Source organism: Lampris incognitus, chromosome 21 (assembly GCF_029633865.1).
Source record: "Lampris incognitus isolate fLamInc1 chromosome 21, fLamInc1.hap2, whole genome shotgun sequence".
NCBI lineage: Eukaryota > Metazoa > Chordata > Actinopteri > Lampriformes > Lampridae > Lampris > Lampris incognitus.
The window spans coordinates 5279284-5303562 of record NC_079231.1 but is presented as its reverse complement, the minus strand read 5'-3'; the positions used below and the strand labels follow the sequence as shown (position 1 = coordinate 5303562).

The 24279-nt window shown below is 43.0% G+C and overlaps 3 protein-coding genes and 6 non-coding genes across 9 annotated transcripts in view; 5 read left to right on the top strand and 4 right to left on the bottom strand.

The window, feature by feature from the left end:
* Nucleotides 1-377: 377 nt before the first annotated feature.
* On the bottom strand, nucleotides 378-7294 carry nop58 (NOP58 ribonucleoprotein homolog (yeast)). Its single transcript, XM_056301062.1, has 15 exons — nucleotides 7133-7294; nucleotides 5779-5855; nucleotides 5588-5640; nucleotides 5136-5260; nucleotides 4694-4830; nucleotides 4435-4499; nucleotides 4180-4314; nucleotides 3253-3398; nucleotides 2878-3004; nucleotides 2463-2626; nucleotides 1875-2009; nucleotides 1693-1754; nucleotides 1452-1597; nucleotides 1234-1346; nucleotides 378-806 (listed from the first exon to the last, which is right to left on the bottom strand). The coding sequence occupies exons 1-15, from the start codon at nucleotides 7175-7177 to the stop codon at nucleotides 747-749; spliced, it is 1590 nt and encodes a 529-aa protein (XP_056157037.1). The 5' UTR covers nucleotides 7178-7294; the 3' UTR covers nucleotides 378-746.
* Nucleotides 2762-2843, bottom strand: LOC130131866 (small nucleolar RNA SNORD11B). Its single transcript, XR_008812416.1, has one exon. It is a non-coding gene; the product is annotated as a small nucleolar RNA SNORD11B (small nucleolar RNA).
* Nucleotides 3113-3198, bottom strand: LOC130131865 (small nucleolar RNA SNORD11B). Its single transcript, XR_008812415.1, has one exon. It is a non-coding gene; the product is annotated as a small nucleolar RNA SNORD11B (small nucleolar RNA).
* LOC130131862 (small nucleolar RNA SNORD70) lies at nucleotides 5423-5515 on the bottom strand. The gene has a single exon (XR_008812412.1). It is a non-coding gene; the product is annotated as a small nucleolar RNA SNORD70 (small nucleolar RNA).
* Nucleotides 7295-9822: 2528 nt separating the features above from the next.
* Nucleotides 9823-16734, top strand: nufip1 (nuclear FMR1 interacting protein 1). Its single transcript, XM_056301063.1, has 10 exons — nucleotides 9823-10150; nucleotides 11548-11621; nucleotides 11762-11866; nucleotides 11971-12033; nucleotides 12150-12226; nucleotides 12398-12490; nucleotides 12670-12851; nucleotides 14262-14396; nucleotides 14752-15011; nucleotides 15395-16734. The coding sequence occupies exons 1-10, from the start codon at nucleotides 9901-9903 to the stop codon at nucleotides 15530-15532; spliced, it is 1377 nt and encodes a 458-aa protein (XP_056157038.1). The 5' UTR covers nucleotides 9823-9900; the 3' UTR covers nucleotides 15533-16734.
* A 4271-nt stretch (nucleotides 16735-21005) lies between these two features.
* LOC130131755 (cilia and flagella-associated protein 47-like) overlaps nucleotides 21006-24279 on the top strand; it is a 53337-nt gene continuing 50063 nt past the window's right edge. The window contains exons 1-3 of the mRNA XM_056301552.1: nucleotides 21006-21149; nucleotides 21761-21918; nucleotides 22160-22275. Of these exons, the coding sequence (XP_056157527.1) occupies nucleotides 21006-21149; nucleotides 21761-21918; nucleotides 22160-22275 (418 nt within the window). The remainder of the gene's footprint in view (nucleotides 21150-21760; nucleotides 21919-22159; nucleotides 22276-24279) is intronic.
* trnad-guc (transfer RNA aspartic acid (anticodon GUC)) lies at nucleotides 23096-23167 on the top strand. Its single transcript has one exon. It is a non-coding gene; the product is annotated as a tRNA-Asp (tRNA).
* Nucleotides 23433-23504, top strand: trnad-guc (transfer RNA aspartic acid (anticodon GUC)). The gene has a single exon. It is a non-coding gene; the product is annotated as a tRNA-Asp (tRNA).
* Nucleotides 23769-23840, top strand: trnad-guc (transfer RNA aspartic acid (anticodon GUC)). The gene has a single exon. It is a non-coding gene; the product is annotated as a tRNA-Asp (tRNA).

Below are 24279 nucleotides of genomic sequence, written 5' to 3'. Positions count from 1 at the left end.
TGCTTGGTTGAAACCAGTGGTGGATCTAGAGATTTTTTCCCGGGGTGGCAAGACTGTGTCCCAGAGGTGGCAGCTGCCACCCTGTAGACCTGCACCCACACTGGCCCCTTTTTAGATCGTGTTTCCTCTACTAAAGTCTGGCCGCTAGTGTCATTGCCCTTTAGTTGTTTTTTTATATCCAGAAAGCGTTAATGTGTGTGGTTAAATAATATTTGGATGTATTGAGTACAAATCGAATTAAAATGTGCATGAATAGGATATCATGATCAGACACTCAACACCATCACCAGGAATAAACCCAGATATCCATTTGTTTCCCCCCTCAAAACAATCAGACCCGGATCTAAATAATGACCAAACCCTACCATTACGGCAAAAAAAAAGAAAAAAAAAGTTTATTTCAACAGAGCAGATGTTCATAGTAATGGACGAAGGTTTACCACAATAAACCTTATTAATATTTCAGTCTCCATCCATCGGCTCTGCTTATAGACTGAGTTGCATATAAACTCAAGGGCTGTCGTTAAAAAAAAAAAAAAACAACACTCAAAAACATCCATCCATTGTGATTTACAATCACATCTCTCATCAACAGCTATAAAAAGGGATCAAATGACAGTTGTGTATTGTTCTCATTCAGTCTTTCTTGGTGTCCAGAAAAAAGGACAATACAATATGTACAGTCTTGACCCTAAGAAATAAACATATACAATGATATAGAAATACAAAATATAGAATGTCCACTCTTATTCATCTTCTTCCTCCTTGACCTTCTTTTTCTTCTTCTTTTTCTTCTTTTCTGTTGGCTAGAGAAAGAAAAATATGGGTCAGTCTGTTTTACAGAGAACCTTCAAAACAACCCAATAATGAACATCTAGGATGAAAAGCTGAACCATATAATTGCTCTGCAGGTAGCACATTATCATAAGGCAACATGGAAGATTGCACCAGATAAAAGTAACATCTGGAAGAAAATGAGACTTTTTTTTTTTAACTGGTATTCTGCTAAAAAAAAAAATCAACTGAGATCCCATGAGCCAGCATGGGTTGTGCAGAGGTCATCTGTCAAGCCAAAGACACGGACGAACATACTGATCAGACATGCATCCTACAGTTTATGAACCATCATGACTGATACTTGCTGTCACATTCTTTGAAACTGTTCTCAATCTTAAAACTTGTAATTCTGGCCTGGGTTTCAGGCTGCCGAAGCCAATTTTACTTCAAACTTACTTCTTCTACTTCCTGCTCTTGTTCCATTGGTTCCTCAGCAACCTCAGCCTTTTTGTCCTTCTTTTTCTTCTTCTTCTTGGGAGGCTCTTCCGTCTCTGCTACTGTTTCGACTTCTAAAGATCACACAAATAAGACACTAATTATCATCGATCCCAGAAGAGAGACAGCAGGAATAAACAGTGGAGAAATTGGTGGGATCAGCCACACGATGAACCAACCTTCTGTTTCCGGTTCTTTCTTGACCTTTTTTGCTTTGACCACAGGCGTAACTGGCTCTGTGGTCTCCTCCACCTCCTCAAACTTTCTCTTTTTTGAAGTTGTGGGAATCGTGGAATCCCCGGACGGATCGTAAACTCTCACGTCACTGTAAGGATATACAATGGGTTTGTATTGGTCACTTGTTATTTAAATTTGTCAAAATACAGCTTTTGAAAAACGGGATGGTGCAACTCTATTCACCTCTTGTGTTGGTATTTGTCAGCCATTGCCAGTGCTTTGCCTGTTCCACTGATTCTTCGGATCTGAAAAGAAACCAAGGAGGAAAAAAAGGTCAGACCATAGCCATGAGAACATTTTATTCTCTCGTCACCCCAAAGCACTTCAAACAAACAAGGTTCCAGGATAATTAAAATTGAACTTACTCCCTTCTCCTCTAAGTGGCGTAGTCTAGCCTCCAACTTGGCACGATTCTCTATACCCATCTCAGCATTGGTGTCCTCTCCAAGGGCATCATAGCGTATGGCTAGGGCCGCTTTAGCCGCAAGCATTCTGGAGATCTGGACAGGCAAAGTGGAAGACAATAATTTTTTTTGGGGGGGGGGGGATTTTTTGCTCCTCCTTTTTCTCCCCAATTGTATCCCCCCAGTTCCCTCTCCCCCCGAACAGCCACCCTGACCGACCAGGGCACATACCCACAATCTGGCTTCCCACCCACAGATACGGCCAACTGTGTCGGTTGGGATGCCCAACCAAACTGGAGGTAACTCGGGGATTCGAACCGGCAATCTCGGTGTTGGTAGGGAACGGAATAGACTGCCAACACCACCCGGACACCCAATATTCAAATTTTTTCCTCGACAGACTGTTACTAAATCAGCAATCTGACACAGACTAACTTTGAGTGGGAAACAAACATAGGACAAACACTGCACACACATTTCGGCAATTTATATCATGTGTTTCCACCACAGATAGAAATATCTTGGGACTATATGAGCTCTGGAATTCACCTTGCCCTTGTTCTTTGCGGTGGTCTGGCCTACTAGGGAGGCGTGGTAGATAAGACCGTACTTGGGCGTGTCTTTCCGGGTCTTCAGGGCTCTGAACAGGGCCTTCTCTGCTCCAAGGATCTGCACAGTGGAGGACGGGTGCTTTGCCAGATTCAACAGGGAACCTTGACATTACAACAACACAGAAAAATGACAGATATATTAAATATCTTCATACCTGACAATTTTCTGCATCCTCACTTCCATTCCTGTATTCAAACACAACAGTTTGACTCTCTTCTTGTTATTTTGACTCTTCACGCAAGATCAGATGAGGTAGTGACTTAAACCATCAGTTATTTTCAGGACAGTGACATACTGTCATCATCATCATCGCTTGCTTGGTCCTCAAAACCAACCCTCCCCTGTGACTTACCGGCATGTGAGATGAGGCGGGCGCCAACCAGCTCTCCCACCATAACCGTTAGGTTGGGGGCAATGGCCATCATGCGGTTTTTAAGGTAGTCGTACAGCTGTGAGCGATATTCTGTGATCTCCACCACCTGCAGAGAACACACCAAGTGTTTGGTTGTGGGAATTAGCTTGTGTAAATTCGTTCACATAAAACAAATTGAGTGTTTTGTAGTTGTTGGATTAGGACAAGCTGAATGTGACTGTTCAGATGAGGTAGTGACTGAAAAACCCACACGGTCTGATTTCAGGAAGAAGACAATTGTCGCCATCATCACCACTGTCACTTGAATTCCTTGATAACCCAATAGTGACAAACGTCAATCAACGAGACACATACCTGATCACATAGATGCATTATATTGCCGATGTCCTCTTCTGAAACCTCTGTTCCCATTGAGATTTCAGCTGCCAGTTTGACTTCAGCTTCAATCTCCTCTGGTAGGATGTCTGACAGGTCACTGGTGGCAACATTTGTGCGGTCACCTGGTGACACAAAATGTGCAAATAACATTTAGCTACCAAGACCATTTGCTTTGAAACTTAGCTACAATTTCTAGGGTTTGTATATAGCTTTGGGATGATGTGCCAACTATGTATGGGCTAGACAACAGGCTGGGGGACCTCTGGCAGAAGCCTTAATCCCTTTCAAAGTCCAACTCAAAAACAGGTGAGGATTTTGCCATCAAGGCTCAATGTAGAAAACCAGCTCCAGGAGATTGGGTCGACCACATCAGCACATTTTCCAATCACCTCTTAAAAATGTGTTTTCGCATCTCTCTTTAAAAAACAAACAAACAAAAAACCACCATTAACATTTATCACAAAATAATCTCATTATCTGGCCAAGTGATTAGAGAATTCACTGTAGTAGAAAGGACATGGGTTCCATCCTTACACCTGCCAGTGTCTGTTCATGAGCAAACCTTTTTTTTTGTTTTTTCAAGGACTCCTTGAACCCTTATCAGCTCACTCAGATAGTTGGATAACAGCGACAGCTATGTCAGTGGATACCACTCCATGACATTTCTCTTGTTTGACTGTTGATCAAATGATTGCCAATACAGCAATCAACACTGAGATCTACATTCATTTCATCTTCCTCCAGTTCTTACGCAGTTGCAAGCCAGCCAATGCAAGTGCGCCTTTGTAGGAGGATCACAACCCTTTTTTATGGGTTGCTTTTGAGTCTTTAGAGTATCTTTTACTCCTTTGTAAAGAGCTTTAACTCAGTTTTGAAAATTGCTGCACTAATACAGATTATTACCTATTTTGCGGACAGCTTTGCAGTAGGCCAGGTTGTCTGTGACGATTTTGCCCAGCTCAGGAAAGTGCCAGCCATACCACTCTCTGCAGCGCATGATATAGTTGTTCAGCTCTTTATCCAGGTCATCCAGAAGTGCTGAAAAGATGCAAAGACACCACCATTTTATACTGGTTCCTTCTTCACTGCATACGAGTGCACATTTGCATAGATCCTTTCATGCTTTTTTCGATTGATGTGAAGAACAATGATACTCACAGATTGCCTGTACGATCATAGTGTCCACTTTATCTGGACTGAACTTCAACTTGTAGCGGGACAAACTGAGAAAACCAGAGAAGAGGAGCAACCAGCAAGTTAATTCAACGAGCAAGTAGTTCTGATTCTTCTTGTTGCTGCTGTGGCTGCTGCCTCAGTGGTAGTGACGAATGCTGAAGGAAATCTACAGGTGGTTTCAGACAGCAATTTTAATCACGGGCAGTGGTTATGCTTCTATGACACTATGTGCATCACATGCCTGTGAGCCAGCCCCAGGGCCATAGCGCTCATCTCTTTTGGAGGCAGTCCACTGATGAGGCCCTCCATCTGTTTTCTGATGCCTCTCATCAATTCAGCCACGGCCGGGCTGTGGACACAGTTCAGGCTGAGCTTGTCCTGGGAAAAAGAGCATGTGACGCTTTCAGCAGGCCATGAAACAAACAATCTGGGCTACAGAGTATTATGACACGTATAACTTGACAATCAAATACAGTTAATTGCAGTTTAAAGGTCTTCTTAAGACGTCACATGAGCTGTCACAATAAACAAAACAAATTAAAATTAGAGTTTTAAATGAATTTATGATTCAATTTAATTTTAAATGACTTGTAACCAGGAATTCCTGTTACATAAATGCAAACTTTTCCATTCACAGTTATCTTGGTGAACTAGTGATTTTTTTTAAACGTTTGACCACTTACTTTGATGGCGCCACCAAGCTTGGCATCGCTGATGGCCAACTGCTCGTGAGCCTCCTTGGCCACAACTTTCTTCAGGACTTTCTTTAGACTCTTTCCAATCTTTCCTTCAACCAGGGCAGTGGCAGCTGTGTAACAAAGGTTATGAACATGAACATTGCGTCACATATAACAGAACTAAAACATGAATGTGATCAGGAACGCTACTCATACAAATGAATGGGGGTTCTACGCAGAAATAAATTCATGGAGACTGTACAAGAAATTTAACCACGTGTTTTTATCTCATCTAGCCTGTGGTCTCAGTGGTAGTGACGAATACTGCTGAATGACCTCATTTTTAATCATCAGAATATAGAGATACATCACGGACCACAGCTCTAGGCTACTGACCCATGTAAGGAGAGTAATGCACATTGGATTGCACCATCAGTAATATATGGTGTGCCCCATACCTGCCAAAGCCTCTGTGGTATCCTGGAACTTTTCAAAGTGCTTCAACTTCACACTGGCAGGGACAAATCAAGATCAACAGACATTCTCATTAATTCCAGACGTTACGTGATTGCACAATGGGGACTCACTGATTAATGCACAATCTAACAGAAGCTTTGGGGATGATTTCTTGAATCCATCAGATACTCACACTTTGTTGGCCTTCTCTGGCGTTTCAAACTCCTTCCAAAGGCTGTCGACTTCTTGTAGTTTCGACTCATCAAGTACCTTAAATACAACATATACAGACTCAGTCTTGCACCCAAATAAGGCCTGCCATTCATTTTATGTGCTGAAAATGTCTAGCCAGAATACACTTCAATACATACCTAACAGTAACATATCTGCAGCTAAATACTAGAGCCCTCTATTGGCTGCGTTTATGATATCAACTTGGGCAGAGATAACAATGTAAGAATCCCCCATCATTTCCATAGAACATTTTATTCTCTTATGCTGATGATATGCTTGTTATACTTATGTGACATTGTAAATCTAGCTTGTAACTTGATTCCAATTCATCACCGCTTGATGATCTAGGGCATACTTGCACTAAATACATGACATGCATTCTTTGCTGTATAACGATAGCAAAATGTACTTCAACTACATATGGTACTGCTATGATATGATTACCATGTAGAAAATGTACTACTGCTTAATGTGATGGCTTCTATGTAGCATATGTGCGACTATTATTATACCTTCATGTAGTACTACTGTGACATGATTGTTATTTAGCAAATATACTATTACTTCATGTTTTGCTGCTATATTCCATGACAAACATACTACTACGACTGCTTTAAATAGTACTGCTATGATATGATGCATATTCATCAAGCATTACTACAAATAGTACTATGATATGATCATGTTATGCACCATGATGCCAGTCGATCACACTCGAGTCTATGTGCAAACTGTTTGGGAACTATGATATGATCATGTTATGCACCATGATGCCAGTCGATCACACTCGAGTCTATGTGCAAACTGTTTGGGATAAAAGCGTCTGCCAAATTAGCACAAATCATTTAATTGCATCGAATCACAACTCGGGAGTTGTTTCTTATCCGTCACGAGGGTCTAAGGACGGGATGTAGTGTTGCTGTAAAGCCCCTTGAGGCTAATTAGTAATTTGGGATAGTGGGCTGCACAAATAAAATCGACTTCAGTTAACACGAGCGTGGTTTGAGCACGTTCACTGCAGCACGCGGCCAGGTTGGTCACATGTACACGTGGTCGGAGGGCCTACAGCCTCTCATAGCCAAGTACTAAAAGACGCATCGGTCCCAACAGCATAATAACCCCATGCAGTCAGCACGTCTGGACCCTTCTCTGGATCAAGAGCTGGGGGGCCCTTTTTGTTTTTCTACCTTACAGCCTCTCGGAAACGTTAGCGGCGCTAAGCTAGCGGTCTAGCTAAAACAGGCTAACCCGGGTTCGCATCGAATAAAATGCCGATTCAGCGCACGACACGACCACAGGTATCAATCACGTACTTTGAATATGGCATATCCAGCGGCGGTCTCGAATAGCACCAGCATTTTGACGGCTGTTCCCCCGAGTTTTGGCGGAGGTTGGGTGGCCCTCCGTCGGGAGCGGCTGCAGGACTTTCCGAGCGACTCACCACGCTGCCGCTTCTCGCACGCGGTGCGGGAGAACACCGGAAACGGCCGGGTTGCCAGGTGCTCTCTACGTCACCATACAGTGGTAACCGAGCCTGCTCCTGGACCGCTTACAGTCCTGCTGGTTTTCACTCCACCCCTAATCTAACACGTCCGATCCAGTTGATCAAGGTCTTGGTAAACGGGGGATCTGTAGAAAAAGGCGTGTTGAATTAGGGTTGGAGTGAAAACCGGCAGGATGGTAGCTTCCCGGGAGCAGGGTTGGTGACCGCTGGCTGTAGAATGAAATAAAATAGGTTAGAATAGTCCAGTATAATAGAATGGTAGACTTCTAGGATCTAGAGTAAACTAAACTAAAATACAATAGAACAAATTAGAATAGGAATAGACTTGAATAGCTTCCCGGGAGCAGGGTTGGTGACCACTGGCTGTAGAATGAAATAGAATAGGTTAGAATGGACCAGTATAATAGAATGGTAGATTTCAAGGATCTAGAGTAAACTAAACTAAAATACAATAGAACAGATTAGAATAGGAATAGAATAGACTTGAATAGCTTCCCAGGAGCAGGGTTGGTGACCACTGGCTGTAGAATAAAATAGAATAGGTTAGAATAGTCCAGTATAATAGAATGGTAGACTTCTAGGATCTAGAGTAAACTAAACTAAAATACAATAGAACAGATTAGAATAGGAATAGAATAGACTTGAATAGCTTCCCAGGAGCAGGGTTGGTGACCACTGGCTGTAGAATAAAATAGAATAGGTTAGAATAGTCCAGTATAATAGAATGGTAGACTTCTAGGATCTAGAGTAAACTAAACTAAAATACAATAGAACAGATTAGAATAGGAATAGAATAGACTTGAATAGAATAGAACAGATTAGACTAAGAGATGGAAACTGATGATCCGCTGTGGCGACCTCTAACGGGAGCAGCCTAAAGTTGTAGTATTAGTATTAGTATTAGTAGTAGTAGTAGCAGATTAGAATAGACTAGACTCGACTAGAATAGAATAGAATCACTTTTCTTCCCAAACTGAACTTTAAATGTATGTGGGAGCCAGCTTAGAGCAAATAAACAAGCTATAGTGATTATTTATAAAGACTATACAAAAACTATTCTTTACACTATCAAAACGAATATCATTTGCTTCCCCCATTCCCGTTGGCTTTAGTCACTTTCAGAATTCCCCACTCACCTTGACATGACCTTGGTTTCTGTTTTTAAACTTATTTCAAGGTGCTGTGCGACGTTGAGTTGCCGGTAGCGATTCGCATGATCTCACCTTCAGCAGCGTTTCCGGGGTCGGGTCGCGCGCGGTGACACCTTATATTACAGCTCGGTAATAACATGGTAATAGCTGTGTAATATTTTGACGATAAAGAGGTAACAATTAAGTAAAACCATGTAATAACCAAGCAGTAGCTCGGTATTAACAATGGGTTCTGGGTATTATTAGACGGAAATGTATGTAACTGGGTAATAATGTAACCGGTTATTTTCTTGCCCGGTGCGGGATTCGAACCTTGTATTACAGCTCGGTAATAACATGGTAATAGCGGTGTAATATTTTGACGATAAAGCGGTAACAATTAAGTAAAACCATGTAATAACCAAGCAGTAGCTTGGTATTAACAATGGGATCTGGGTGTTATTAGACGGAAATGTATGTAACTGGGTAATAATGTAACCGGTTATTTTCTTGCCTGGTGCGGGATTCGAATCTTGTATTACAGCTCGGTAATAACATGGTAATAGCAGTGTAATATTTTGACGATAAAGAGGTAACAATTAAGTAAAACCATGTAATAACCAAGCAGTAGCTTGGTATTAACAATGGGATCTGGGTGTTATTAGACTGAAATGTATGTAACTGGGTAATAATGTAACCGGTTATTTTGTGCTCGTTGCGGGATTCGATACGAGGTGTACTGCACCACAAGGCGACGTCACTAACCGCTCGGCTAAAGGGTCAGACCCGTCAGTTAGGGGCTAACGTGTGTTATTAGTAGTTTACAATAAGGTGCCAAAAACAAAGGGTAATAATGGGGAAACAAATTTAAAGACAGCAATGAGGCAAACATATTTGGAAATAGTATAGTAATAGTTTGGTACATTTGAAACATTTCTTCCGTTAACGGTTACCCGGAATTTTTTTTCTTTCTCCAGAAAATGTGTCATCCAGATGTAAAATAACATACATTGTGATAGAGGACCCCCCCCCTCCCAACGTACATCTTTGTTATTTAGAAGTCTCGTTAGTTTTGAATGAAAAATAATCCTTGATTTATGTCAACCTGGCAACCCGAACGAAGTTTCCGTGAAAATCGCGAGACTTTGTTGCTACCGATTGCGATAATAAATCATTTGTTTTTTTCTCTAAATCGGTAATTGACGCGTCGAATTGCAAATCTACCGCAGTTTATAATCCACAAACCACTCATAGTCGTCCATTAAATATTGATTATTTCATTTGATCTCGTGTGCGTTTCCGGCTCTAGCGGAAGTGACGAACTGACCCAGAGAAAACATCCGCACGTGTTGAGTTGATCGCTGCGGAGTCAACATTTATTGACCTTTCCTTCTATTACAGCTTCCCTCTTGGAGGAAAAAAACCCCCGCAATCTTGAGCGTACACTATGAATGAACTCGGACGCTATCCGCCGCCGGTCTTTGACTGTCGTCCTCAAAATGCTGTCTTAAATCCTCAAACGGTACAGCCCCAGAGCCACTCCAGCAGCTTCCACCCGAGCATGTGGAGCTGGCCCGAGACGCCATCGGAGACATGGGATCATAACCAAGGTCCAGGAGGCTGGCAGTATGGAGCACCGTCAGGGTTTGACAGGGGTGGGGGTCCCGGTCGGCCCTTTGGTCCAAAGCGTCCATACGGTATGTACCCTCAGCAAGGACACGTGGTGGGCCTCATGGAGGTAGGGGGGGGGGGCGCCTACAAAAGCAACCTACAATCATTATGTGTACTGCAAAAAAGAGCAGTAAGCATAGTAAACAATGTAGGATATAGGGAACACACTAACATGCTATTTTTAAAGTCACGGGCTATGAAGTTCGTGGACCTGGTAGAATTCAAGACTGTACAAATAATCTACATATAATCTACTTCCTGGCACCATACAACAGTTGTTCTCAGGTGGGTGTGGGGGGGGGTACAATTTAAGAGGAGATTTGAATTTTAAGAAACACTGTGTTCGTGCCACTCACAAAAGTATGTGTATTTCAAATTATGGGGTAAGTTTGTGGAATGGTAGGAGGAACTCAAAGAAAGCAAAAGTTGAAATTAATTCTGAAAGAGGTACAAAAATATTTGAAAGCGGTACAAGGATGAGGAGGTTTTGCTCCTCTCTAGACCATGACACCCATAGTGGATGCTGTTGTTGTTGTTGTTTCTTCTTGGAAATCGTTGTTAACCGTTTTCTTTCTTTTTTGTTGTTTTCTTTTTATTGCTTTTCTTTTTGTTACTGAGTCATTGTGAGGCAGTTCTTGAGAATGACATACTCTGATGTGGAAAAAGTTTAATATTTAGGTTTATTAATTGATCATTGGAGAGGGGGCAGGAAATATTAACTTCTTCCTGCTCCTTTTCGAACATAACATTTTTGTTGGATTCTCTTGAGAATTCTTGTTGAATTCTTCTGGTTTTATTTTTATCATTTATTTTGCATGTTCGAAATAAAGACATTTCAATTCATCAATCTTTCGTACGTACAAATTTGTTCTTGCACACCCATGGATTTTTTTGGCCCTGAAATTTGTGTCAGAGGCCAGTGTAGAACCAGGATAACCCTTGAATGTAGACACCAGTTGGTTAACGTGGATGTCTTTTCAAGCCTTGGTGATTGCTTGTTGCAAGAGGTAACATAAGGAATTACAAATGATCATCGGGCTTTGCGTCTAACTGTAAGACAATCTTGAGAGCTTAAAAAAAACCCATGGGTGTGTAAGGACAAATTTGTACATAAAAACGATTGATTGACAGCCGGCTTGTTTGCATCTCTGTCATGGAGTTTCTGTGAAAGCCGACCTCGAATGAAACCACACGAGCAATACTTCACTTAACATAAACATACGTCTTGAGTAAGTTGGATGGCTATCTGATTTAGTCAAACCACATGAAAATCCAAATGTAAACAGAATTAAGATCTATTGCTGCATCTCTCGGAGAATGTAATGTGGTTGTTAGGCCTTCTGGAAATGAATTGTGATTTAAGTCTTTACAAATGAAATTTGACTTCATATCTGAATTGTTTATTATTATTGAATTGTTTCAGGTCAAAACTTCTATCGTGGTGGGCATCGAGGTGCAAGGCAAAGTTATGGACCCCACAATACTCAAGGGAAAAAGGTAAAGAACTAGCTCGCTGAAAAGTACCCAAAAACTAATGGTCTATGCTACAGTGCCATTAGGATTTCTTAATATGAAAGAAATACAAGATGTTGAAGAGTGCCGCTGTGTGGTGAACCTGTCTGGCATTAAATCCTCAGCAGAAAAACAGGAAAGAACCAGAATATTCACACTTCTGTGACACCTGTGATCGGGGATTCAAAAACCAAGAGAAATACGATGAACACATTTCTCAACATGTGAAGGTATTTTTCAAAATGTAAAGTACATTTTCTTTGTTTTCATGATGCCGTGGCTTGTTTTTATTGATTAAAAATTGCTCACAACCTGTTCATTCATCATTTGTCAGTGTTCTGTTCCTGACTGCAATTTCATGGCTCATGAAAAACTAGTCAGCATCCACTGGAAAATTGTAAGTGAACCCACTCACCACTGCAGAATTATTATTCATATTTAGTAATTCACTCGACTTTTGATCTCTTACCTTTTTATGAGTAAGCATCAGTGATTTTTCTGTTTTAACCACAGAACCATGGACGGGGCGCTAAAAGAATCAAACTGGACACAGCAGAGGAGATTGCAAAATGGAGGGAGGAAAGACGCAAGTCAGTATTCACAAACTGTCTAGTTTTTATATCTCCTTTCAAGGCATCACATTATACTGTTGTATCCAGTGATCTGCCTATGCCTTTACCACAGCAAGTGTCGCAAATGTTGTACGTGATGAGAAAGCTGTCATGAACATCATAAACTGAAGCCCTGACGTGTCTTCCCAGGAACTATCCCACACTCCAGAATATTGAAAAGAAGAAGAAAATTTTTGAGCTCCGTGAAGAGAGGGGCGATGTCTTGGAGACTGCTCAGTTTGGGTATGGCTACACTGAAATTAAACCGTTGATCAATCAGCATGCTACACAACACAAGAGTAGTAGTTTCTTTTTCAGTTTGTATGGTCTTTCCTGCGCATATCAAACCACTTAACACAAATTTGGTTGAACTCTTTGCTTTACCATCGCTGTGTTCTTTGCCACCATCGTGGTCTTGGCAGGCGAATGAGAGGAAGAAGACGAGGTCGAGGTCGTGGACACTGGCATGGTAACAGAAGGCTCCAGGGGGGTCCCCCACTTGGCACTCAGGACCCAGGAAACGGCGCTCCAGAGCACCCTCCACCTCTCAGTCAGCCCTCAAAGGAGACGGATCCGCTGGCGGCCCTCATCAGCAGTGACCCTGGTGAGTGTCTCAAGTGTTTCCTTCAGACAGACACATGTACGCATACTCAGACAAGACTGTCAAGGTTTCAAAATATGCCACAAAGGCAATTTTGTTATCCATTTTCTTCTCTTTTTTTTAAAAAATTTCTCCCCTTTTTCTCTCCAATTGTATCTGGCTAATTACCCTGTTCTTCCGAGCTGTCCCAGTCACTGCTCCGCCCCCTCTGCCGATCCGGGGAGGGCTGCAGACTGCCACATGCGTCCTCCGTTACATGTGGAGTTGCCAGCCGCTTCTTTTCACCTGATGGTGAGGATTTTCACCAGGGGGACGTAGCGCGTGGGAGGATCATGCTATTCCCCCCAGTTCCCCCTCCCCCTCGAACAGGTGCCCCGACCGATCAGGGGAGGCGCTAGTGCAGCGACCAGAATACATACCCACATCCGGCTTCCCTCCCACCTGCTGTAGGGACGCCTGACTAAGCCGGAGGCAACACGGGGATTCGAGCCGGCGATCCCCGTGTTGGTAGGCAACAGAATAGACCACTACACTACCCAGACATCCCCCTTGTTATCCATTTTTAGTTGTGTCATTCAAGTAAAGCTTTATTTATATAGCACATTTTGTACATACAATTGCAGATGTAAGAAAATAAACATAAAATGAACATAGAATGCAACAGGTTTTTATTCACAGGTACTTGGATGTCCACATGGTAAGCAGTTTTCTTTAAAGCAGTTGGTCCACCATTAGCCAAGAAGACCTGTGTGGTCACAATAGTGGCTCAGTTTGATTGATTTGTTAAGCTCATGCATAGAGTTGATCAACTGAGACATTTTCGGATTGATAATTTGTGGACATCCCTTCTACAAAATTTGAATGCTTTAGCTTATTCCGTTTCCTAGATTGCTAGATCACAGCATTAAACTGGAGCCCGCTTGAAAGTGAGTTCGTTCTCAGGAATCGGGAACACTTTATTTGTCATTTCACCTCATGTACTTGCGCACGTGAAGTGAAACAAAATGCCGTTTCCCCCAGCCCACAGCAGTGCAACATACAAAAACACATTTAAAAACTGCAAGAACACACATATTCAAACTAACACATGTATCCAAACCGAAAAAAGAAAAAAAATCACTGTCCGAGGGAACAAACGCCAGCCAGGATGACTGTCGGAACCACCGGTCTGCATGGGCTAGCAGTTAGCCTAGCCTGCCCCGATTACGCGTCCTGTCAGACCGATTCTGAACTGGAATAACTTTTAATTTACTATTTACTGGCAGATTTTCACCTAAGATCTGCACAGTATCAAAGACCTCACAGATGATCAGCAATACAAACTAGATTCCTCAAATTAGACAGAAACTCTGATGGAATGGCAGGCATTAAAAAGTGATGACTGTTTCAACACTGTCCTTTTCGCTCCTTCAGAGTCTGACAGGGAGGAGGTAGCTGACGGCTCCACACAGCTGGTGGTCGCCCCCAAACAAATGAGCTCTGGGCTGGGTTCATTAATGGCCAGCTATGGCTCCATGACTGAGAGCGACAGCGATGAGGAACCAGAGGGTGAGTTGACCACCCCTCTCTCTATCCCCTATGTATCTGTAGTCCCACAACACCAGATGATTTACTGCACATTGACAGGACACATCTCCACAGATTAACAAGCATGCCTCATACCACACTGAGTAATTGAAATAGTAAGACTGTAAGATGTACTCTACTCTATGTACTCTCTGAACTATCAAGATGCACCATACTGAACATTGACAAGAACAGAAATGGAGAGAGCAAATTAAGGTCTGGAAAAGCCTGGAATTTTGTAACTGGAAGCTGAGAACTAGAACGATCAGGGAAAACTGCATTATCTTGTTATATGTGACAGACAGTCAGTTGAATTAGGTTTTCTCCTGCTTTTTAGCTGTCCCAATCCAGAGAGCCAACAAACTAGTTCAAGAGAACCGGGCCATCCTCCAGACTCCACCACCAAGGCCCCAGGACAGCAGACACCCCAGCCAAACAGAAACCCGCCAAGACCAGCAACCAGCCCGGCACATATCTGGGGGGGGAAGGGGAAGAGGCAGAGGGCGGAGAGGAGGAGGAAGGGGAGGATGGGGCAGCAGAGGAGGAAGGCACAATGCAGAGACACTTAAAAAGCGCCGCGCTACTCTGCTTGAGATGGTAAGGAGATACCGGATAGAGGAGGATAGAGAGTACAAAGGCACAATTTTCAGCATTTTCTAACCAGGGAAATTTTGAAAATCCATTTTAATGGCCTTTTCAGCAAGGATGTTATGCAGCAACATAAGTGTCAAGAAGTTAAAATAAAGTAATTTAGCTAATAGGTTTGTTTAGATATACCTCTCAGGAACGAATTTGTTTAGAGGAGGTTGAATTCATTGGATGTTTCATGCAAAGCTAATGCAAAAAAAGCTTATCCTGTCAAAGAAATGTCTACTCACACAAATCTCAATCATCTGAATAGAACACATATATGAAGATGTACAAGAATGCACAAATGCATGAGAATAATTATTAAAAACGTATATTTTATCTTTGTCTAGCTACTCGCCCCAGACATCCGCCACGAGAGGAACATCCTCCTCCAGTGTGTGCGCTACATTGTCAGAAAGAACTTCTTTGGGCTGGACGGTGAAACTCAGATACGTGCAGGAACCACATCTCAACCAACTCACAGCTGAAGTGCTCCACAGTGCTCAGGAAATGACATCAGAGGAACCAAGGGGTTCTACAGAGCCATCATCTGTCATTAGCTGAGGGATGGGTCAAGCAGGACATCTGAAGGTTTCTTCTGGAGTCTTCACACATGCAGAAGTGATCAGACAAGGATCTCAATAAACTGCATTGCTGCCTCAATATAAGCTTTGAGATTGGTGCTTGTGTCAGTACCACTATCACAAAAAAATAATGATGCAGCGAATGCCACATAATCTTAACAACTGCTGAAACTCCAGAGGAAAAGTGACACTAGTCTAGGGTTCATCCAGTGAGCGAGAGCCAGATTACTCCATGGAGATTTCAGAACACCATTATTCCAATTACTGAGGAGACAAGTGGCAATAAGTGTTAAGACCTTGTCTTTATGCATGTCAATAATAGCCTGTTTATTCAACACTGTATTCTTTTTTTTTTCTCTCGCCAATTGTATTCGACCAATCGCTCCACTCTTCCGAGCAGTCCCGGTCTCTGCTCCTCCCCCTCTGCCAATCTGAGGAGGGCTGCAGACTACCACAGGCCTCCTCTGATACATGTGGAGTCAGTAGCCGCTTCTTTTCACCGGACAGTGAGGAGTTTTGCCAAGGGGAAGTAGCGTGTGGGAGGATCACGCTATTCCCCCCAGTAACCCCCCCCCCGAACATGCTCCCCAACTGACCAGAGGAGGTGCTAGTGCAGCGACCAGGACACATGCACACATCCTGCTTCCCGCCTACAGACACGGCCAATTGTGTCCATCGGGATGCCCGACCAAGCCGGAGGTAACATGGGGATTTGAACAGGTGATCCGAACAGGTGATCCTCATGTTGACAGGCAACAGAATAGACCGCTATGCTACCCGAGCGCCCAACCTGTCATTTTTCACGTCCTCCCTGGTGAACTTGATGTGGTTGTCCACAGAGTTAATATGGTTGGTGAAATATGGTACGTCCTGAGATTTAATTTTAACCCAGGGTTCGTCCACAAATCTGCACCAATGGCAAGGTGGTGTCCCTGGATAGGACATCAGAGCCCTCTTTAACACTTCCTCCATATACAAGTTGGCCACTATAGGTGAGACTGGGGAACCCATAGCGTACCCATGCTTCTGCCTAGAGTACATCTGTTGCCATCTTCCAATGCTGAGATTGCAAACATTCTGAAATCCTCTGTGAATAGTACACATGACCATTGAGACTTTAGTTAACAGTCATGCCCATATTTATATATGAAACCGATTGTTGTTTTCGGTCATTATGCCACTGTGTTGGTTATAAAGGTGGGGATACCTGCAGTCAGTTGAGACTGAAGGATGAGTGATGCAACAATTATCTCTCAATAAACGTTGTGACCAGGTGAACTGATTCAACTTTCTGTGTTAAAACCTTGGTTTGACTTCGCCAGACCAAGTTATACCGACCCTTTACAATATGATGACCGACGCTGGTGTCCTGGTGCTAATGTCCATTTAAAGAAAAACTGTCCATAAATATATATACAGTAGGATATCATCATTCTCTAATACTTTGCAGGACTTGAAATGTCATTCAGTGTTGACAGTCTACAGAAAATAATTGTGATTTTTTTTTTTCTAAGCTGATTTTGTTAGTATCGGTAAGGGCGTGATTATATTTTTGTACCAGGCTTCCGCTGCAAAGTTGGAATTGGGTTGTTCTTTCGAATCATAGGAAAACTACACGTTGGAGTTCTTTGTGATCTTGTGTCACAATATTTATTAGAATGAATGTTGAGGCTAAGATGGAATAAATTATTCTAAATAATAAACGTGTAGTGTAATTATTTGGTATAATATTGTTCGTTCTTCTGTTCATTCTTTGCTCAGCTCGCAGTCATACTTTGCACTGCACACGCAGGTAAAATAATAATCGGCAGTTGTGCTAACGTAAGATTTTTTTTCTCAACAAGTGCACGTTCACGTAATGGTACATATGCATTACATGGCCGAATGTATGTGGACGCCCCTTCTAGTCCGTGGGTTCAGCTATTTCAGCCACAGTTATTGCTCACAGGTGCATACAATTCAGCATGCAGCCATGCAGCCTCCATAAACAAAACATTGGCAGTAGAATGGGTCATACTGAAGAGCTCAGTGACTTTCAAATTGTCTCTGTCATAAGATGCCACCTTTCCAACAAGTCAGTTGGTCAAATTTCTGCCCTGCTAGACCTGTCCCGGTCAAATCTAAGTCCGTTGTTGTGAATTGGAAACGTCTTGCAGCATCAACAGGTCAGCCGTGAAGCAGTAGGCCGCACGAGACCACAGAACAGGGCTGCCGAGTGCCAAAAAAAAATCATCTGTCCTCGGTTCAGCGTTCACTACTGACATCCAAACTGCCTCTGGAAACAACGTCGGTACAAGAACTGTTCGTCGGGAGCTCCATGATATGGGTTTCCATGGCTGAGCAGCCCAAGTTCACCATGCACAATGCCAAGCGCCAGCTGAAATGGTAAAGCACACTGCCATTGGACTCTGGAGCGGTGGAAACACGTTCTCTGGAGTGATGAATCAAGCGTCACTATCTGGCTGTCTGACGGACCAGTTTGGGTTTGGCTGGTGTCAGAAGAACACTACTTGCCCGAATGCATGGTGTCAACTGTAAAGTTTGGTGGAGGAGTGTAGAGTCACTGGCTGATTGGCCAGGGGATCGGCCCTTTTGATCGATTTTAGTCTTTTTAGTTTACAGGAGAAATAATGCTCCGGGGCTGGTTTTCATGGTTTGGGCTAAGGCAAACCTGTGATATTCACAAGAAGGAATATCTTAATGCTACAGCATAGTATTACAGTTTGCACTTCCAACTTTGTGGCAACAGTTTAGTTGGGGAAGGCCCTTTCCTGTTTCAGCATAACAATGCCCCCGTGCACAAAACAAGGTCCATAAAGACATGGTTTGGTTGGTCTGTTTGGTGTGGAACAACGTCTCTGGCCTACACAGAGCTCCGACCTCAACCCCATCCAACACCTTTGGAGTGAACTGGGGCACCGATAGTGATCCAGGCCTTCTCCACAACTTCAGTGCCCAACCTCACCAATGCTCTTGTGTCTGAATAGGAGTGAATCCCTACAGCCATGTTCCAAAATCTAGTGGAAAGCCTTCCCAGAAGACTGGAGGCTGTTATAGCAGCAAACAGCGGCGCCCCCAGACATTTTTTATAGGGGTGGCCAAATAGGGCCACTGAAAATCTTGGGGTGGCACACCAAAACCAAAAGCCATGACTGAATTTCAGGAATTCTATTATGCTGTTGTAGTATACTGTACAGGCTAGTTGAAAACTGTCAGCATGAGAGTTAAGGAATCGCATACTGAAATACTTTGGTTTCTTATTTTTTTGACAGTTAATGTTACTGAATAGCTGATGTGCATGGACTAATACCAGTACAGTTAACATTTTGAGTTCCACAACAATTCTGTTTTAATATGTTATGTATCTGTATATATTGTAACACGTTAAACGATTCATTGTTATATTGTAAATGTCCAGAAATGAAAAATGAAAATATCAGATAGAAGCGTATTACGCATAATCAGAAGCATATTCTGCATATGCGACTCGTGGCTGGGGGGGGGCAGCGGGGGGGGGGGGGCTGGGATAGTATCAGGGTGGCCGTGGCCACCCCTGCACTGGCAGCAAAGGGGGATGAACTCCATATTAACGCCCATGTTTCTGGGCATTAATAAAAGGCTTCTCCTACAATCATGAATCTAACTCGTGTGTGTTTCTCTTTTTCACACAAACGTATTGCATATGACATTTGCATTGCCCCCCCCCCTCGCAAACGCACAGCATGTAGGTATAGTTAGTACCTACATTCTTAATGGAATGCCTTCTGTTGCAGTGTAGAAATGGTTGGTTCTCAACCTTTTTGGGGTCCTGGACCCCCTGCGTATTTTGGATCTACCCTGAGGACCCCTCCACCTGATCTTGGGGGAGGGGGGTTGCAATTTGATAGAAACAGTAGAAACTGCATTTTAAATTGCATTATAGCATTTATTCACTCTTTGGGGCAAAAATAAGAGCTTTCAGTTGGAACTCAGATATATGTGACAAAACAGAATTCTTAAGCAGTAACTTTCAGATATATGTAACAAAACAGAATATGTATTCAGTAACTTTCAGATATATGTAACAACAGAATTTTTATGCAGTAACTTTTAACAATGCAAACGGGAGCGAGATCTCTTATTAAAATGCAATAAATTACACTTGTGAAACAGATGTGATTAGAGAAAAAAGTCCTGTCACCCTTTATAGCTTAGGTAGATAAAGGTCTCAGTCACATTTGAGTAAAACAATCCTATTTCTATAAATGTCATAGGATCTTTTTTTTAAAGATATTTTATTTTCACGGACCCCTTGCAATTACACCACGGACCACTAGGGGTCCGCGGACCCCCGGTTGAGAAACACTGGGTTAGATTACAACAGGAGACTTTAGTAGTGGTCGAGTTTTGGTCCTTATCCAGTATAGAATGTATAGATCTCCCTCTCTATGACGTCTACTGCTACTTCCGGCAGCCATTTACCGTCACGGGACTGTGTAAAACCAAATGAGACCTGCACATTATTCAGTAACTAGAAGAACCCCACTACAATGTAGCGGTTTGGTTCTCCACCCGTCTAAATCTCCCTCCTCTTCATCCTGCCTGCTAACCGCCTTCCCCCTGCCCCTAACCCACCCCCCACGCCAACTCCCTCCCCCCAAATGCTCAGAATAATCTGAAACGCCGAGAAAAGTGGTTTTTAGCCATTTTTAGAAAAATGCAAATAATCGGTTGATTTCTTGCCCGGTGCGGGATTCGATGTGGCGTGTACAGTATCATAAGGCGACATCACTGACCGCTCGGCTAAAGGGTCAGACCCATTCGTTAGGGCTACTTAGTCACTTATATGCATATTTTGCATATTTATACATAATTATGCATAATTTTAATTTTCTGGGGTTTTTCCCGTACTCTCTGGAACAATACCTACCACCTCCAACAAGAATTAGGATCATAAATGCTTTAGTTTTCGGTCCCACTATCTACACTAACTAACTAACTAACACACACACACACACACACACACACACACACACACACACACACACACACACACACACACACTAACACCGCACACACACACACGTTACAAAAATATGGGCGTCGATCACTGTTGCACCGCCCTACTTGGCAACCACAAGTGTCCAAACGAGCGCGCCGCCCCGTTACTTGGCAACCACAAGTGTCCAAACGAGCGCGCCGCCCCGTTACTTGGCAACCGCCTAAACGTACAACTTTTTCCGCCGCTCCCAGCGCGGTCTGCTACCGGAATGCGGGATAGACGTTTTGTTCAGATTGACGATTAAAATCGGAGAAACGTCTCAGGGCAGAGTTGTGTGTTAAGTGTGTTTTAGAACTTATTCACGTCCCAGCCTCGCATCCCCCAGCGGAGGTCGCCATGTCGGGGAACGGCGTGCAGGTGGAGCCGCCGTCCGTCCGCTTCACCGAGGTGCGGGCCGGGCAGGTCCACCGGAAGGCGGTGACGGTGACAAATGTCGGGAAGAACTCGAAGAAACTCCGACTCCAGCGGCCCACGTCCGAGGTGAACACGGACAGGATGCGTAGGCTTCCGACGTGACGCGTTATGACGACCTGAAATGGCTGTATAGACAGTTTTGAAGCGACGTGAACGCTGCTCGCGATGGAGGGCGAACGCTAAGCTAGCGTTAGCCTTAAATTAACCTGCTGTTGACGGTGTAGTGCAAAATGCACCACCTCTCTCTCGCTCTCTCTCTCTCTCTGTCTGTCTGTCTCTCTCTCTCTCTCTCTCTCTCTCTCTCTCTCTCTCTCTCTCTCTCTCTCTCTCTCTCTCTCTCTCTCTGTCTGTGTACTTCTGGGTCGGATCTACCATCACTGAATGGTTCTGTAGGTTAAAAAGCCAATGTATGGACCAAACTTATTCTAATACCATTCATTCACATTTCATTGTATGCACAATATTTTAAGGTGGTACGTCTCTACAAATGTCTTTCTGTCTTGACATGTCCCCCCTTTGCATTATTTATTGGGTCCCATGTGTTTTCATGTTGGTGCTGCTGAGCCAACATGATGAAAGTAGTTCCTGAGTAAACAGCTGCATAGTGATCAATCTAATCCAAGTGATTTCTCCTATCTTCTACTCCCTTTTTTTCTTAATCTCCTCTTTCCATGTAGCTGTTCGGGTTTAAGGTGAACAATCCGACCACAGCGGTGGCTCCTGGTCTGTCTGTAAGCGGCACACTAGAATTCACCCCAGAGGGAGAAGAGGAGGTCAAAGATCACCTGCTGCTTCATATAGATGAACAGGAGACAGTTGTAATCCCAATACAAGTGTAAGTGCACTATACATGATGATAGACAAAAAAATATAAAGTGAGGGCCAAACTGTCGGTTATTGTGCTAGAGGGAGCCTTCTCGGTTTTTTTACATACTCATCTTAACATGCATTGGTTACCCTGACATACTCTAACCCAGCAAAATACAACTGAATTGGAAGCAAATTGCCTTTATTTTGCCTAATGTAAAGTCAAAATAATGTGCTGTGTTTGTATGTTTGTACATGTTTCGCTCCAGGTTCCCTCAGGCCTTTTCTCTACTTATGGACTCAGTTGTCAATTTTGGTTCTGTCACTGCCAGCAGTCAGGTGATCTGCAAACAGCTGCCTTTAACCAATCAGGGATCAGCACCAGGTAAACCAAGTAGGCATTTGTTGGCCAAGTGATATTCATATTTCACCCTTGTGCAAAATTATACATTTTCTGAGAATGCTCATCACATCACCCTGTATATAACCAACTGCTAGCTATATCCATTGAGTGTGCATCTCTCACCACTGTAGTTTCTTCAACTTTAAAATACATCTAAAACTTGTTTATCTTTTTCATTTCTGATTCTGCCTTGAAGCAACATTAATTGATTTGGAGTGCATATCTTTGAATCAGTGCACTATCTACAGCCTTGAAATGCCTTTAAAATTGTTATAGCTAATACTATCTGTCTTTGTGTTAGAGTATCAGTCCATTATTTGAAAGGGACAAAATATCATCCTAAAAATAAACACAACGAATTATAAATACAGCCCAAAATGGGATTTAGGCGCTGAAATGTCCATGGTGACATCATTTTAACAGCACGGGTTATCATCGTTGCAATATCACGTAACATTCAAGTTAGTGTCCCTGCTCAGACACTGCTCCACACTTGGTGTTTAAACTGATACACTTACCAGGTATGCCTAAAGGTGGGGAGTTTTCTGATCATGACGGATCTGGTAATCTTAAACTTTGTGTGAAAATGTCACAAGTGTCACTGTAAATAGGACGTGAACTTATTGATCATTCTCTCCATCGTTCTCCTGCTTTGTTTATAGGTTAAACGGAATGGTGCCCCAAGCTTATAGACACCCAGTTTTTGGACAAAAATATATCACAATCACAATATTTTAGCACTGCATAATGAACTGAAATCGGTTTTGGGCTTTTAGGCTGACCATTACTAGTTGTAACTCACTCCTCGTTAGTATAGTGGTGAGTATCCCCGCCTGTCACGCGGGAGACCGGGGTTCAATTCCCCGACGGGGAGTGTTCTTTTCTTAATGGACCTGGCTATCTCAAACTTTGTGTGACGATGTCACAAGTGTCACTGTAACTGAGACCTCAACTTATTGACCATCCTCTCCGTTGTTCTCCCGCTTTGTTGATAGGTTAAACGGAACAGCGCCCCAAGCCTATAGACACCCAGTTTTTGGACAAAAATATATCACAATCACAATGTTTTAGCACTACATAAAGAATGAAATGAAATCGGTTTTAGGCTTTTAGGCTGAGCATTACAAGCTGTAAATCAGTCCTCGTTAGTATAGTGGTGAGTATCCCCGCCTGTCACGCGGGAGACCGGGGTTCAATTCCCCCACGGGGAGTGTTCTTTTCTTAATGGACTTGGCGAGCTCAAACATTGCGTGAAGAATTCACAAGTGTCACTGTAATAGAACCTCAACTTATTGACCATCCTCTCCTCGGTTCTCCCGCTTTGTTGATAGGTTAAACGGAACAGCGCCCCAAGCCTATAGACACCCAGTTTTTGGACAAAAATATATCACAATCACAATGTTTTAGCACTACATAAAGAATGAAATGAAATCGGTTTTAGGCTTTTAGGCTGAGCATTACAAGCTGTAAATCAGTCCTCGTTAGTATAGTGGTGAGTATCCCCGCCTGTCACGCGGGAGACCGGGGTTCAATTCCCCGACGGGGAGTGTTCTTTTCTTAATGGACTTGGCGAGCTCAAACATTGCGTGAAGAATTCACAAGTGTCACTGTAATAGAACCTCAACTTATTGACCATCCTCTCCTCTGTTCTCCGGCTTTTGCTGACAGATAAAATGGAACAATGCCCCAAGCCTATAGACACCCTGTTTTTGGACAACAATATATCACATCCGCAATGTTTTAGCACTGCCATCAAGAATGGGTTGAAATCGGTTTAGGGAATTTTAGCTAAAAAATCCCTGCCCGCTAAGGATGGAAGCAGCTGGAGCTTTCTACTAGCTTTGAAAGGCTGCTGTGGAAGCAAGTGAGCGGCTGTGGTTGAGTAAGAAGTATACCTAATGAAACCAATTAGTTAGCAGGTTAGGTTTGATTATCAGCAATTATCTATTTTTTTTGTATTTTTTGTGGTGCTTTGAGCAACACAAG

Excerpts from the sequence above, each read along its gene's own strand:
- nop58 (XM_056301062.1), bottom strand. The coding sequence starts at position 7,177 with ATGCTGGTGCTATTCGAGACCGCCGCTGGATATGCCATATTCAAA. Across the intron at positions 4,500-4,693 it reads GCCCTGGGGCTGGCTCACAG|TTTGTCCCGCTACAAGTTGA; the intron begins GCATGTGATGCA and ends TGGTTTTCTCAG. Across the intron at positions 4,315-4,434 it reads TATGATCGTACAGGCAATCT|CACTTCTGGATGACCTGGAT; the intron begins GTGAGTATCATT and ends GCATCTTTTCAG.
- nufip1 (XM_056301063.1), top strand. The coding sequence starts at position 9,901 with ATGAATGAACTCGGACGCTATCCGCCGCCGGTCTTTGACTGTCGTCCT. Across the intron at positions 10,151-11,547 it reads TGGTCCAAAGCGTCCATACG|GTCAAAACTTCTATCGTGGT; the intron begins GTATGTACCCTC and ends GAATTGTTTCAG. Across the intron at positions 12,227-12,397 it reads TGGAGGGAGGAAAGACGCAA|GAACTATCCCACACTCCAGA; the intron begins GTCAGTATTCAC and ends GTGTCTTCCCAG.